Source organism: Staurois parvus, unplaced genomic scaffold, assembly GCF_062004578.1.
Source record: "Staurois parvus isolate SC_StPar_1 unplaced genomic scaffold, SC_StPar_1.0 ptg000097l, whole genome shotgun sequence".
Lineage (NCBI taxonomy): Eukaryota > Metazoa > Chordata > Amphibia > Anura > Ranidae > Staurois > Staurois parvus.
The window spans coordinates 1,256,857-1,273,188 of record NW_028317893.1 but is presented as its reverse complement, the minus strand read 5'-3'; the positions used below and the strand labels follow the sequence as shown (position 1 = coordinate 1,273,188).

The 16,332-nt window shown below is 41.3% G+C and overlaps 1 protein-coding gene across 10 annotated transcripts in view; it reads right to left on the bottom strand.

The window, feature by feature from the left end:
* PTPRM (protein tyrosine phosphatase receptor type M) overlaps positions 1-16,332 on the bottom strand; it is a 998,088-nt gene that overhangs the window by 678,952 nt on the left and 302,804 nt on the right. For all 10 annotated transcript variants that reach the window (XM_089670974.1, XM_089670978.1, XM_089670975.1 and 7 more), the window contains exon 3: positions 4,079-4,350. In XM_089670974.1, coding sequence (XP_089527100.1) covers positions 4,079-4,350 — 272 coding nt within the window. The remainder of the gene's footprint in view (positions 1-4,078; positions 4,351-16,332) is intronic.

Sequence of the window (16,332 nt, the reverse complement as noted above, 5' to 3'; positions counted from 1 at the left end):
TACTTGGGGGTCAGCAGGGAGAAAAATGCCCTCTTATGTTGGTAGTCAATAGGGAGAATAATGCACTCTTATGTTGGGGATCAGTAGGAGGAAAAATGCTCCCACATATTTGAGGTCAGTAGAAGGAAAAAGCCTCCCCTTATGTTGGTGGCCATTAGAAGGACAAATTCCCCCTTACATTAGTGGTAGAGGAAGAATGCTCACTACTACTCACTGACTACCCTCTACCTATCAGTGCGTGAACTATAAGGCAGTTGTCTGGAGAAGATTAGTCCACGGAGTTTCACGCCATAGGGCAAAAACGGGAGTGCTATTTGGCAGCGCAACATCACCAGCAACTGGATTGCTTTGCAGTGAGTAAATACTCAACTGGATCTATAGTATGTGCCACTTCCTCACTGGGAGAATTAGCGACAAGTCACTTCCTGCCATGACCGTATCTAGGAGTGTGCTGGGGAGGGCTATGCCCTCCCCCCAGATTTTAGTTGTGCCCCCCCAAAACCAACCCTAACCTTCTACTATACTGCCCTAACTTGCCACTATGCTGCCCTAAATTGACACAATACCACCCTAATCTGATACTTTATCGCCCTAGTTTGACATTATACTGCCCTAGCCTGACACAATACTGTCCTTGACTGACACTATACTGATCTCATGCATTGTGCATTGTGTGGGAAGGAGGAGCTTTGTTGCCTGTGCCCAGGCTGTGTGCAGTGCAGTTATGGGAGAATGAGCTGTGCCCCTGTACTCTTACTCTGCCCTGCCAGCAGTGAACCCTCTCCTCTGCCCTGCCAGCATTGACCCCTGTCCTCTGCCCTGCTGACCTCCCATCCTCTGCCCTCCTGACATTTTTTACTACATCCCCCACATTGGATAGGCTAGATCCGGCCCTGCTTCCTGCACCATTTCCATCAGTAATGCAGAAGCAGACTCAGGAATAGACAGCTGATTCTCAAGAACACAGAGTGAGGTAACATGCAGAGTGTGTGGCACAGGTAACAGTCGATCATGACAAAGCTCCTCTCCCATGCTTCTAAAAATGTTATTGCTCTTTCTGTTTCTGTTGGAGAGATTTTCCACGGTCGACTTTCAAGAAAAGAGGTTAAATTTCTCCATACATGAATAAATTAATGAAGGTCCTAACCCTTCCTCACTTCATCCAAAAATTATGGCTGGGCTTTATAGGGGAAAATCCCTGTAAAGATTCTATAATATAGTTATTATCCAATGGTCCCTAGCTTAGAGCTAAGATGTTCTTGACTTTTCACCCTAGATTTAAAAGCCTAGTCACAGCAGAACTTGCTATACAAGAAATGCTTTACATTTTTCTCTGCTTGATCTCATTTTTCTTTTAGAAACATGTATATATACTGTACAGTGTGTGTGTGTGCGTGTGTGTGTGTTTGTGTGTTTTTTTTTTAAGTGCTCTCAACTTGGGTCTGAGCCCTAGTGACCTGATGAATGAGATAACTAAAAAGAAGTTGATTTTGTGCTAGTCTGGTGAGATCTTCCAGTGTCATCCCCCACAGCTGTAGTCAATGTGTCTAACCATCCAGTAGCTGTTCTCCTTTGCTTGGTGCCTTCGATCTACCCAAACATTATTTCCCTCTCCAGTGATCTCTCTCTTCAAATAGTACAGTCATAAGTTCATCCTTTGGGCTTCTAGTGACATAGTCGCTTGAAATATTAGTTCTATGGGTTGTCAACGGCATGCATAAAATCCTTCTCCAGCACCAAAGCTCAAATGAGTCGACCTTCTTTCTGTTTCGTTTTTATTGTATCCAGCTTTCAGAGCTTTCTTACTTTGTGTAAATGCTCCTAATATATTTTTTGGCAAATAGTAATTAATATGTAATTGTTTACCTGTATAGACTTTCACTGCTCTCTTGAGGCAAGGGAGGTGGACAGGAAGGGGGTTTGGAAAGATCTTGCTTGGTGCCTAGAGATTTATTTTTCTACCCTTTACCATACAGCTATAACACAGCTAATGTCACATCTTTTCAATATCTGGATCAATCTATATATTAAGAAAACAATCCGACACTCAGAAGGTCCTGGTTTCTTGCGGCACTAACCCTTCCCACACAGTTCTTTCTCCGCATTCACTTCAATATCTGGCCTTGTTACAAAATGCATTACAAACACTGTATACAAGCTGTAGAAATGCATCAATTCATTAATCAGACACTAATGTGAATCCATGAAAAATGCGTATTGATCTGACTTTGCATCTCCCATATTGTCACTGTTCTCTACAAATAAAATGTGTATGTGGTGAAGGATCTAATCTTCTAAAATGACAAACTATATTTTGAAGTTATAAAAAATGAGCTCTGCGCAATGCCATCAACAAGGTTTTTATGCATACAGAAAGCTGCCGCACATTGTCATAAATATATTACTGTTTGCACTGACTTCAATAATACAGCATTGTAAATGAAAGGCATATGATATAGATTACAATGTCAGTATATTTGTAATTTTGAGAAAGAGCCAATGAGAAAAAGAGAGAGAACATCCCTACTGAATACTATTATATCTAAAACAAAATAAACACTATTAAATATCTGTACTGACTGTGTGTGATAATACTTTATAGCAAAAGAGCCAAAGGGCTGTTTTTAGAGTGAAAGTCAAGGTATTTTTTTCCATTTTTAATTATCCTTACCCATATTCAATGTGCCTCACCTTTTGGGTTACGTGCCAATGGCGTACTGGTAGGCAGAACAATAAAATGACAGTGATTTTGCCACATCTCGTGTTAGTGCACCTCAGATTGTGCACTAGAGCTGAATCCCTCTGTTGATATCGGCTCCTTTCCTGATCTCTTGATGCCCATAGAGGCTGACTAACAGCATAGCAAATCCCTGTGCTATGTCTATTTTGTAAAAAAAAAAATCTTCTCAGTATCATGGGACTATCATCACATGTTACCTGCTAAGCCTCTACAGCATATTTGAAATGACATACAGAATAGCAGGATGATGTGATCTGATTTTGGAAAACAACTGCATGTCACCATCTATCTATATCTGTAAGCGTCCATTTGCATTGTTGCATTTTTACAAATGTGTTGCAACATGCTAAAACACATTTGTCCAACTTCCCCACAAAAAAAATAGTTTATGTCCCCATCTCAGCGCTGCAGTGCAGAGTGTTTTTACAAATAGTCCATGTCCATTATTTTGGCATTTTAATGCATTAGGGGGCCCATATAAGTCAATGACAGTTTTTATGCATTTTGATGCTTTGGTAACAGGTATGAACAAGCCTTGGTCAATGGCTTTTGATGCTATCGTCCCCAAATGCATAGAAAAGCTAATCAATCCTTGGCAATAATACATGTTGGCACACAACAAAATTGCATGTTGATGATGACAACTCAACTACACAATTCTGCATGCACCTCTAAGCAAATACATAGATCTGAATGGGCCCTGAAAGTTTTTAACAACTTTTTAGTTTTCCTTTTGGATATAGTAAGGGAGGGTTGTAATCCATGCCAGGTTTTATTTTGTTATCTGGGTCCCATTAGGAAGTTTGCCTTCACTTCCTGTCCCATAGTCAACACATGAAATCAGTGGAAATCCTTCCAAAGTGATAGAATCCCTGGTTGTCACCAGGGTCACCCAAGCTAAAGTGCCCATTGGAAGATTTCTCCTCCATTTCTTTTCTGGTGAAAACACAAAATGTGGGATTTACGTTCACTCTCAGTGATAACAGTATAGAGGCCAAATAGAGTTTCTCTTGCTGGGGTACAGACAGTGCTGTCTTCAATAAAATCCTGAGAGATGTTCAAATTTCTCTCCTCTCTATCCTGAATGCAAACAACACTTTGCCTTTAGTTATACTTTAACCATGTGACTACTTTTATATATTTAAATACTGTAGAAGTATATCACTTTTTTTGTTTTTCTTGTACCAAGCATATTATAGAGATCAAGGTAGGCCTGGTCTCCTCTGTAAGGCTTACTGAAGCGATAAGTACATCAGTGTGATACTACACTATCATTATGTTCTAGATAAAAGTAGTAGCTCCTTACCTTACATTCTCAAACAACGGTTTATATCATACCTGGTAAAAATTGGGCCAGAAGGTGCTAATTGCCAGTTCTGCTCGATTCCACATCCCAGTTGCTGGTCCTGATATGTTCCACACGGGGTTTCCCATTACCCCATTATTTTCTGTGACAAAGATGTTTAGCAGTCCAGGTAAGGCTCCACTCTTGCTGGACACAAAGTAATGAAAGTCAATACAATGTGTGTCATTCTCTTTCAGCTGAGGCAATAACAGAAGAGCCCTCTGCCCAGCCAACCTTCCAGATGTATTTACCATCATGAAAGAACCTGAAATGGAAAACAATGTGAAGTTAGAATATTTTTAATAGCTTTGCCTACTGCAAGGATTTCTAGTTTCCATGGGGATTGGCCAGTTATGGAACAAACCTACTTAACCTGGTCCAAGCAAGACCAATGTAACTATGTAGAAATATCCATGTCAGGAAATCAGCTTAAGGTGACAATACCTATTAGTTTAGCTACAGCATTTCTTGCACACCCTTAATATGGACTACACGCAGCCATGCCAACATACAGTGCACAGGAACATTCTATTTTAGTCACCACAGTAAAACTGTGATGTGCATCCACTGCTGGAGCGCACATACACACACTCCCAAAGAAAATTCAAAAGTATACCAGATGTGTACCATGCAGAGAGAGAAACGTTGAACAAAAGAAAAGGCTATGCTGTGTTTTTTAATAAAAACAATGCAATCCTATCCCTATTAATAAATATGTTTGCACAGCAATCAGATACTGTTGTGAGCTTCTAGAACTGTTATAAAATGTTATTTTCACCTCTGTGTAATATGGTAATGCAGAAGTCTTACCCCACAGTTATTTCTTTCTTGTGTGATTGGCACATGACATTTTTTCAGAAGCCTGCACCAAGCCATAATTACAGGCATCCCTTGCAAGAGAAGCTTCATTTTTTGGCAAGATCATTTATAAGGCTCATAATGAATTAAAGGGATGCAGACTAAGGCCCCTTGCACACAGGTGTTATAATTTACTAATGTTTGCTAAGGAACTTGTGATGCCCGTGTGCAATGGGCCAAAAACTGTGTGTATAGACATGAGTAATATTGAGTATAGGCGAGTAAAGGTGAGTAAGCGTAATGATGAGTATAGACGAGTACAATTCTTCTTCATTGTCAGTATTGTGGCCCCTTGCACAAGGGCATCACAAGTTCCCGAGTAAACATCAGTAAATTATGACACTCGTGTGCAAAGGGCCCTAAACAAATAAACAAACGAGAAAATGACTGCACTGAAATGTAAACTTTTATGTTTTTGTTTTACTGCTCTGTACTCAACGCTGTACTGCTGATCTCTGTGTGCAATGTCCCTCATTAACAACAATCTCACGATCAGTAAAAAAAACGCAGTATTTTTTACTCCTATGTGCAACAGGCCTAAAACTGCAAACTAAAGCTGCAGATGCAGCTCTTTTTATTACAATGCTGAAATGTATCATGTCAGCACAAAGCTCCCAGCTTTGTTTGAAGGGGAATCCCCTTTTAATCAGAGGCTCTGATGAAGAGGGGATTCCCCTTGAAATATGCGAGCCACAATTTACATCCGTGGCTACTTCCCATGACAAAGAGCATGTGCAGAGGACCTGGCATTTTCGGTGTTGGATTGTATTGATGTGCTAACACATACTGTTGTTTATGAGTATAACATTTACTTGTATTATATTAATAAATGATATATGAAGATAATGCACTAGGTTGTTTTGCCCTTGTTTTGTTTTTATAGTGCTATGTGTATTGGGACTTCCCCAGTCCTAAGAGGGCAGCAAAGAGTGGTGGTCTCAAATACCAACGAGGCTGAAAAGTGACAGCTTATAGACTACTAAGAAACCACACTTGAACACAGGAGGTTACTCTAAAATATCTACTTCCTATTCTGCAGATTATAGCCATCTCACTGTCTCACTAGCAAAACAAGATGTTTAACAGTTTCAGGGGAAAAACCACAGTCTGATCTAACAGTAGGCACTGGAAGGTGCCTGCTTTCACCTTTAGTAACCTGAAAACCCTTCACTTTTCACCCATGTGAATGTGTGACATGAGCCAGCCTTCCACTTACTTCTGGGCTAAGCCCCTTCTAGCTGCCTGCACCCCTTGCTCTCAGTGGCGGGGGGAATGGCAGTTGGGCAGTGTTTATCCTTGAAATCAAAGAAAGACAGAACCCTAGCAACAAAGAGAAATTCAATCAAAAAAGTGCATGGAGGATATTATTCTGGCTATTTGTAAGAGTAGATACCTTGTGGTACTAGCCCTTAAACAGAAATTACAGTAGATGTAGTTCTCTTTAATACTCAGATCAACACTATGTGCCAATTTTTTCATTAAAAATAATAAAAAAATGCATGCAGTTTTGATGATTGGTTAAAATCTTTAATAATGCAAATAGAAAATATGTAAAAAAAATATTGCAAGCAGGAATTAAATAAAGATGTAATTGAACATAATGTGATTGAAAATCAGTTTTTTTTATACATTGCTGAAGAATGCACCAAAGCCCTCTAGTTGCACTATTGTGAGTAAACCTTAACGAAAAGTAAATGTCCCATCTTAGCCTATATGGCTACTACTTTTACTATGATACACTATATTGCCAAAAGCATTGGGACACCCCTCCAATTCATTGGATTTAGGTGTTCCAATCAATTCCATGGCCACAGATGTATAAAATCAAGCACCTAGGCATGCAGACTGCTTCTACAAACATTTGGGAAAGAATGGGTCGCTCTCAGGAGCTCAATGAATTCAAGCGTGGTACCGTGATTGGTTGCCACCTGTGCAATAAGTCCATCCATGAAATTTCATTCCTGCTATATATTCCACAGTCAACTGTTAGTGGTATTATAACAAAGTGGTAGCAACTGGGAACAACAGCAACTTGTAATAATGACAGAGCAGGGTCAGGCACGCTGAAGTGCATAGGCCGCAGAAGTCACCAAGGGGTTTATTTACTAAAGCTGGAGACTGCAAAATCAGACTCACTTCTCCATAGAAACCAATCAGCTTCCAGGTTTCATTGCCAAAGCTTCATTGAACAAGCTGAGGTTAGAAGCTGATTGGTTTCTATGCAGAAGGGAGTCTGATTTTGGACTCTCCAGCTTTAGTAAATAAACCCCCAACTGTCTGCCAACTGTCAATATAAGAAATAGGCCTCCAAACTTCGTGCGGCCTTCAGATTAGCACAACGGCAGTGCATAGAGAGCTACATGGAATAGGTTTCCATGGTTGAGCAGCGACATCCAAGCCTTACATCACCAAGTGCAATACAAAGTGTCAGATGCAGTGGTGTAAAGCACGCCGCCACTGGACTCTAGAGCAGTGGAGACATGTTCTCTGGAGTGATGAATCATGCTTCTCTGTCTGGCAATTTGATGGATGTATCTGGGTTTGGTGGTTGCCAGGAGAACGGTACTTGCCTGAATGCATTGTGCCAAGTGTAAAGTTTGGTGGAGGGGGAATTATGGTGGGGGGGTTGTTTGTCAAGGGTTGGTCTTGGCTCCTTAGTTCCAGTGAAGGGAACTCTGAAGGCATCAATATACCAAGACATTTTGGACAATTTCATGCTCCCAACTTTGTGGGAACAGTTTGGAGATGGCCCCATCCTGCTCCAACATGACTGTGCACAAGTGCACAAAGCAAGGTCCATAAAGACATGGATGAGCGAGTTTGGGGTGGAGAAATTTGACTGGCCTGCACAGAGTCCTGACCTCAACCCGATAGAACAACTTTGGGATGAATTAGAGTGGAGAATGCGAGCCAAGCCTTCTCAGCCGACATGCCTGACCTCACAAATGCGCTTCTGGAAGAATGGTCAAACATTCCCATATACACACTTCTAAACCTTGTGGGGAGCCTTCCTAGAGGAGTTGATGCTGTTATAGCTACAAAAGGTGGACCAACTCAATATTGAACCCTACAGACTAAGACTGGGATGCCATTAACCACCTTCCACCCGCCATATAGTAATATGACAGATGCAAGGTGGCTCTCTCATTCTGAGAGGACGTTATATGACGTCCTCCCATTCTCACCATGCATGCGCGGCTCAGGGAGTGCGCAGCGTGGCGATCGGCGGGGCGCTGTGTCCCTCGGACACAGTGGATCACTGATCACGGAAAGAGCCGAAGGTGTCGGCTTGGTCATGTGATCAGCTGTGTCCAATCAGGTTATCGGCATTTCTCTCCTCTCGAGCTGTCACGCTGACAGCTCGAGAGGAGAGGAGAGCCGGTAATTGGCTGTCCACGGAGGGGACAAGTACACTGCTCATCAGGGCACTGATGATCAGTGTGCCCTGATGATCAGTGTAACCCCAGAAGTGCCACCTGTCAGCGTCCATTGTGTCAGTGCTCATCAGTGCCTTGTGCGAGTGCCACATCAATGCCACATATCAGTGCTACCAGTGCACATCAATGCCACATATCAGTGCCCATCTAAGCTGCCTTGCAGTGTCACCCATCAGTGCCAGTCAGTGCCACCTATCAATGCCAATCAGTGCCAGTTAGTGCCGCCTATCAGTGCCAGTCAGTGCCGCCTATCAGTGCGCATCAGTGCCGCATATCAGTGCCTGTTTGTGCCGCCTATCAGTGCCAGTCAGTGCCGCCTATCAGTGCCAGTCAGTGCTGCCTATCAGTGCCAGTCAGTGCCGCCTATCAGTGCTGCCTATCAGTCCCATATATCAGTGCCATGTATCAGTGCTGCCTTTCAGTGCCCATCAGTGATGCCTGTCAATGCCCATCAGTGCCACCTACCAGTGCCTCCTCATCAGTGCCCATCAGTGGCACCTATCAGTGTCCGTCTGTGCAGCCTATTCGTGCAGCCTCATTAGCGCATATCAGTGAAGGAGAAAAATCACTTATTTACAAAATGTTATAACAAAAACTAAGAAAAACCTTTTCTTTTTCAAAATTTTCAGTGGTTTTTGCTTGTTTAAGAAAAAATAAAAAATCCAGAGGTGATTAAATACCACCAAAATAAAGCTCTATTGGTCACAAAAAAACGAAAAAAATTTCATATGGGTACAGTGTTGCATGACCGCGCAATTGTCATTCAAAGTGTGACAGCGCTGAAAGCTGGAAATTGGCCTGGGCAGGAAGGGGGTATAAGTGCCCTGTAGGCAAGTGGTTAAAGTTCATGTGCATGTAAAGGCAGGCGTCCCAATATTTTGGGCAATATAGTGTAAGTTACCTTGTATGGTATTCACTAGTTTGTAGCTCCATTTTATTTTTTTAATATACAGATTTAACATCCTTTTAAAAAGCTTTCACTCCTGCTGCTAGATGCATTAAGAAAATTAATCCATCTAAGGCGTTTGTTCTAAAAATGCAATGCATTATTTTTATTACAATCTTCATACTCTTCATACTGGATCAGCAAAGTTTCAAAATCCATTTCATGCACATTTTACATTTTGGTCTCAAAAAACACAGTGAGATGAGAGAGAAAGGGGATAAATACAGACTATGGCTATGCTTGTCTAGTATATGATTTAGGATAGTCATGCCTTGCAGTGCTAAAATGAAAACTTTTTGCACATTGAAAAGAAACTGTATTATGTTCCCAGTTACAATTTATACCCAGGACTGGAAGACAAGAATCTAGTACTTTGAAAAAAGGTACATACCTTAGTGACTTATTAAAGGACAATTCTAATGCTATCCTGGAAACTTTGCAACTGTACAGATAGGGAATCTACTTGCAGTTGGCTCAAACTAGCGTTAACAAACTGACCAAAAATCTTATCGATATTTTTTTAACGCATGTTTTTTTCTGGTAAAATTGATTAAATGTTGTCTATGCCACTTAATTTTTTATTTAAGCTCTAATTAAATGACATCAGTATTTAAAGAGGGCCTTAGCCGAGGTATTTGTGACCACAAATGGAATTTGGAAGGCAAAGAATAATCATCGGTATTGCCTGTGGTCTCCCTTCATCTGATTGTTTCTCCTTTCTTGACTTATCCTGAGGAAGTCACATGGTCAAATCGTGACGTAACGCGTAGATACGCCAGTAGGTGGAGCTCGAGCGGTAGCGCAACAACGTCATATCCGGCGTCGACGCCATCTTGGTGCACCCGGACACATCCACCCATGCTGTAGTGGAAATAATGCTGTGACATATCTACATATGTGAGTAGATGCAAGCTTTTATACTTCAATAAGTGTAAAGGTTTTACACTATATTGGATTTCCTTGCTTTACTGAGGACGAGTTTGGAAAGTCATTGGCCCTAAGAAGCAGAAGTGTTCAGGGGAGACCTTGGTTACAGAGGAGGAGAGAGTCCCAACACCACTATTAACAAGGAATCTATCCTTTGGAACAGCAATACTGCAAGGCTCATTGGCCATATGGGGCCTGGGCAGGAAGGTGAGGGGGGACCCCAGCCACTGAGGATTGTCACGTATTGGTCGCACACCTGCACGAAGATTCTTCTTCTTATTTTTTCCATGCCACACATCTTTAAGGGATTTATGCACTCGTTGTGCATATATTGATTGACACAAAGACTATTGCACTATTAGGATATCTGGATTATTGGGGTCATATCTGTTTATATATATTTATGTGATAATACCACATCCCTTTAAGAGATTTTTATACGTGTTGAGCTTGTGTTGATATATACCTGGATTATTACACTAGGTCATCTGTATCATTGGAACCATGTCTGTCTAAGTTATATATATGTGTTAATACCATTTAGCGCTTCACTACTTATACATTCATCCTTTCTTGACTTACTATGCCTTGTTCTGCACTGCTTCTCTGTGTGGGGTGGCCATCTTGATAGAGGCATGGCTGTACTTCCTCATTTCAGAATCTCCAGAAAGGAGAACAGTTAGAAGCACATCATTTACATCACCAGATTTCACTACAAACCTCCATCTTTTAGGTTGTAAGCTCCATGAGCAGAGCCCTCATATTCCTTCTGTATTGAACTGTATTGTAATTGTACTGTCCCCCTTTATATTGTAAACCGCTGTGTAAACTGTTGGCACTATATAAATCCTGTATAATAATAAATAATAATAACAATCCTGAATTTAGCAGCCTTAGGCAGCATTGCCTGAGATTAACACAGCATCTTTACAGCTATGAGGCTTTAGGCACAGCAATGCCAAGACACATTCACATGCCAGAAAGAGCATTGCTGCTTAGGCAGAATTCAACACAAAATGTGAATTATCAGGGTGAAGATTAGGCACAATATACATTTTTTGTTCAGATGTTTACTATACCTTGGAAAGTTTTACTCCTTGACTTTAGTTCCACTCTAACATGCTAAGCAAGCCAGACCTGAACAAGCTCAAACAAATTCAACATGAACGCCTATTCAAGTAAATGCAAGCATTGTGTAACTGGATTTCCACATCAGTTGGATACTGAAGGAACTTTTGACTGGGTGGAACAATGATCTGTTCTTCAAATACAGGCATATAATTATACATTCACAGCTTTCAAACTTGGGATCCCTCATTTCCTATCTCTGGCATTCTTCTACATAACTCCCAGTTCCGATGATTTAAGCAATCACCCAGACAAAACTTACAGAAATGAAGACTTCCCAACAATCAATGTCTGTTGCACTGCAAATACAATACAAAATCCAGCCCAGAGGAGAGTTTTTAAAATTCCAAAATAAAATGTCAATCCTTGGTGCTTTTAAAATAACCTACTCATTGTGGCAGTTTTGTAATGGTACCATAGATACAGGCTGACATGTCAGTGTAGCAAACCATAATCCCAATAAAAAGTAGTTGGTGGGAAGAAAATGGTGCCAATACAGTATTTTTTTGATTGTCTATTAAATAGTTACATATTATATTCGTTCTGCTAAAAGGGCAATTATCATATATTCCTTTGAGATTAACAAATGGAAATGCACAAGGTAGGATTTGTCCCAATTTGGATTCTTTTCAGCTCACCCTTATTCTCATTTACAGGGAATCTCTGCTACCATACACTTAATAATTCAAACACAGCCTTGCCTACAACAATCTGAAGAACATATGAAAACATGCTGATGTGCTAACCTGCCAATTCAAAGTGGTTGTAAATGTCAGACATGTAATATGAACAAAGCATATCCCTCTATAGTGTGTACTTGTCTTAATTAAGAGCACTAAGTGCAATTTCTGTCTGTTGCTTCATTCTTCTGCTATCAGCATGAGTCACTTCTGACACAGTTTTCCTGACACCAAGAGAAAAATGATGACAGGGGAGGGACCTCCATCAGATTGACATCCTCAGCTCTGTTCATGTGTGCTGTATGGAGGGGGTGTGTCTCTTCAATCCAATCTGCTCACTGAGCTCTGAAGGGTGTAACTTTAGTCCTCCACCCCCTTTTTTCTGAACTCTTATACAAGCTTTATATATTGAGTACTTTGAACAAATATAGAGAAGAGAATACTGCAGATAAACAGGTACAACTTATGTAGGAGGATTTGTTTAATCTCCGTGTATCACCTGAGGCCAGTCACTTCACTAGGTATACAGCGTGTACGGATTTACAACCACTTTAAAGGTTTCTGGCATTTTACCATATTAATCAGATGTACAGCTGCCAAAGGCAAATAGGAGGAGAAGGACACAGTATGCATCCTGAAAATGAAATACTGTTTTCTATGACCTGTGATATAAAGTAGGAGAGTTAAGGGAATCAATCACCCATCCAGTGTTACCCTGTAATGGACCTATCAAAAAGCTGAAGATCATCAGTAAGACCTAAAACAAAGGGCAATCTTTAAAGCAGGTGCCTATAGGCCAGGGACTACAAACTTTCATATACTGCAAAAATAGGAATCCATATTGTCACCAATAGAAAATCAACCCAGATCTCCAGGTTCACATGTTTGAAAATTAATACAATAATGAATTTTTAAATATTTTATCTCTAAATTCTGAAGAGTTAACTGCATTAAAATGAACAGTTCTGGTCCTTATGAATCTAAAATTCTTCCATGTTATTACTGATGACAAGCAATTTGTTCAGCATGTGCATCGAGACAATGCAGGCTTCCAAGCCCAACACACTATCTGAGGCACATGCCTATTATATAGTGTAATTTCCATAATCCCCTCAAGCTATATCTACATGGTATTGAAAAGAATTGTGACTGAGAAAAGCCTTGTACTCAATTTCATGAGATAAGACCCAGAGGCTGAGCCCCTTGCTCTCTGCTGCCTTAGATCTAGATCAGTTTTTCTGTTGTTTGCCATATCCATTACTTGGGTCGGATCCAGACAGCATTGTCACACTTTATGTGAATTTGATTTCACTTTCAATGGATATGAATGTGATGACTTGCTGGATATTTGCATAAACAAATAATACAATAAACAAATGCATTTTTGGGATGCTTACACACTGAACTCAGTGTTCATCAATCACCACAATACAAACACAAATGGGTTTGCACTCTGTTAATGGTGTGAAGCCTATTTCTATTAAACCCATGCACCAGCCAGTCATCCTACTGGCAATAATAAAGTAGAAGAAACTACTACAATGTATAGAGAGCAAGCTCAATTCTGCCAGTCAAACAGACTGTCACTCACTATAAACATGACTGACACTTAAGCCCCATACACACTGAGAATATCGGATGAATGATCGTATGTTTCTTTTTTTTTGCATGCTAGTCTCCATATTGAAAATGAAGAGGTTACTAAAGTTATGAAAATTCTCATATGACAGAAAAAAAATTCATAAGTGATGTAATGTATTGTGTTCGGATGAAAACTGTACTGAATAAATGAAAATCATAGGATCTGGTATCGTACAAGAAACAATGTTGTGCATGTCCCTACGAATGATTTCAGACAAAATCTGTGTACTAACGATCAGATTATCATATGATCAATTTGAAAGCGGTATTTTTCGTATGATTTTCTGATCATGTGTACTAGGCTTTAGTACCACTAGCTGATAAAAAAAAAAAAGGAACGAATTCCCCATCCACACAAGTGGGGTGGATAAAGGAATCCTCTCCACTGTGCTATTGTATTCTGACAGTGTGGTCTCCTCTGCTGTAGAAATACACTTATCAGCACTGGTTGAAAATAAGATGTTCCAACATTCCACTTCAAAAAAAGCCAAACTTTAGACTGACTTCTCTCAAGCAGGAACGACCATAGATGGATCAAAATTTGATCCATCTATGGCAGGGATCCTCAAACTTTTTAAACATGGGGCCAGTTCACTGTCCCTCAGACCGTTGGAGGGCCGGACTATAGTTTTAAAAAAAATAAAACTATGAACAAATGCGGACACAGTACAGGAGATGACCAGAAACTGTGGACACAGCACAGGAGATGACCAGAGACTGCCTTCCGTGGGAAAAGGGGGGGGCGGCACTGCCGCACTGCCGCCCCCCTGAAAAGTGCCGCCCTAGGCAAAAGCCTAGGTTGCCTCGTGGCAAATATGCCCCTGCCTGGCGGGCCTGATACATGTCCTCGGCGGGCCCGCATGTGGCCTGTGGGCCGTAGTTTTAGGACCCCTGATCTATGGCCAGCTTAAAGTGGTTCTAAAGGTCAAAGGTTTTTATACCTTAATAAATTCTCTGCATTACGGTAAAAAATATTCTGTGTGCAGCTCTCCCCCCCCCCCTTATATCTACCTGAGCCTGATCTTGATTCAGAGCTGTGCCTGTGAGCAGCGGCTCTCTACACTCTCTCTCTCCTCACAGGGCAGACTGATAGCAACAGAAGTCATTGGCTCCTGCTGCTGTCAATCAAATCCTGTGACGAAAATCGGGGGGTGGGTCCATAGACACAGGCAGCATGGCTTGGTATCGAGCCCCCAGATCCCATGATAGGAAGCAGCTTGCTATAGTGGCACACACAAGAAGAGGGGGAGCTGGGAGCACCAGTGGGGGACCCGAGAAGAGGAGGATCAGAGCTGTTCTTTGCAAAACCATTGCACAAACCCAACAACAAAAATGTATTCTACTGCAGCTTGCCAGTCCTTACATGTGGCGGCTGCATTTGTTTTTATGCATTCTTTATTTTAGAAAGGATAGAAAAATATCAGGAAGCATCAGGTACAATGTGTATATTGTAGAGGTAACTGTGATACAAGTTGTACTTTATAGTAAAAACCCTACTGGTATGGAGATATTCCAGTGACAATCTGAACAAAAGCATTGGTGACAGAAGTGTAAGCCGGCTAAGCTACCATGTCCACAAAGACAGGTGGGCCACTGAGGTGCAATCAGATTAGCTTAGAACAAGTGTCTCCAAAGTTTATAATCAAAGGGCCAGTTTACTGTCCATCAGACTCCTTGGGGGCTGGAATGTGGCAAGTGTGAGTAGAAAATGCTTTGGCATCAATGGAAGTATACAATGCTTCATTATTGGTTTTAATGGGAGGAATAGTGCCAACTGTTGGTATCAGAGGAAGGAATATTACCTTATCACTGGTGTCAATGGGAGGAATGGTGATCCATTGTTGGTGTCAGTCTGAGGAATAACTCCTTGTAGCAGAAGGTGGAATAGTGCCAATATATATCAGGGAAAAGGAATAGTACCCCATCATTGGTGTCGGAAGTTATGGTGCCCCATTGTTGGTGTCCAAGGGCTAGATAAAGGCAAGCAAAGGGCCACATATGGCCCCCTGGCCACAGTTTGGAGATCACTGGCTTAGAACAGTTCCTGGTGTTTATTTTTATGTAACCTAAATAAGAAAGTGGATGGTAATAAGTATGGGTAACTGCTGTGTATGGGTGTAAAAGGTAAGGAAATCAGAGGCGCAGGGTGGGGAGGGGGGGTGGGGGGTAAGGTAGAATCAATCTTACTAATAGGGCAGGTTATGGGAGCAAGCTGTAGAAGGGGAAGGGGGATTCAGATAAGTGCATAGGACAACAAAAAAGTATAAGAAAGGAGGCATGCCAGATGGAGATAGCTAGGGAAGCCATGGAGTGAGTTTTGGAATGTGTAAAAAATACAGACAGATGCAGAAATCAGTGTGTCGGGTGTCAAGTGGGGACGGCATTAAGTCAGGGCTAGATAGAATGAACCTGGCAAAAAAAGCTGTTTATACTTCTCAGTGAATAAGAAGTCTATCTTGTAGAACCACGTCATTCATAGTCTGGGTAGCATCACAATGCTCACAATGGTGGGAGGGCATTGGTCAGTGCGGCCTCATGACCATGCTGATCAATGAGAATCTCCCTGAGCCCTCTTTGTTCCAGGAATTCATCCCAGAAGAAAGAAGGGTGCAGAAGAGTGAAGTTTTAAA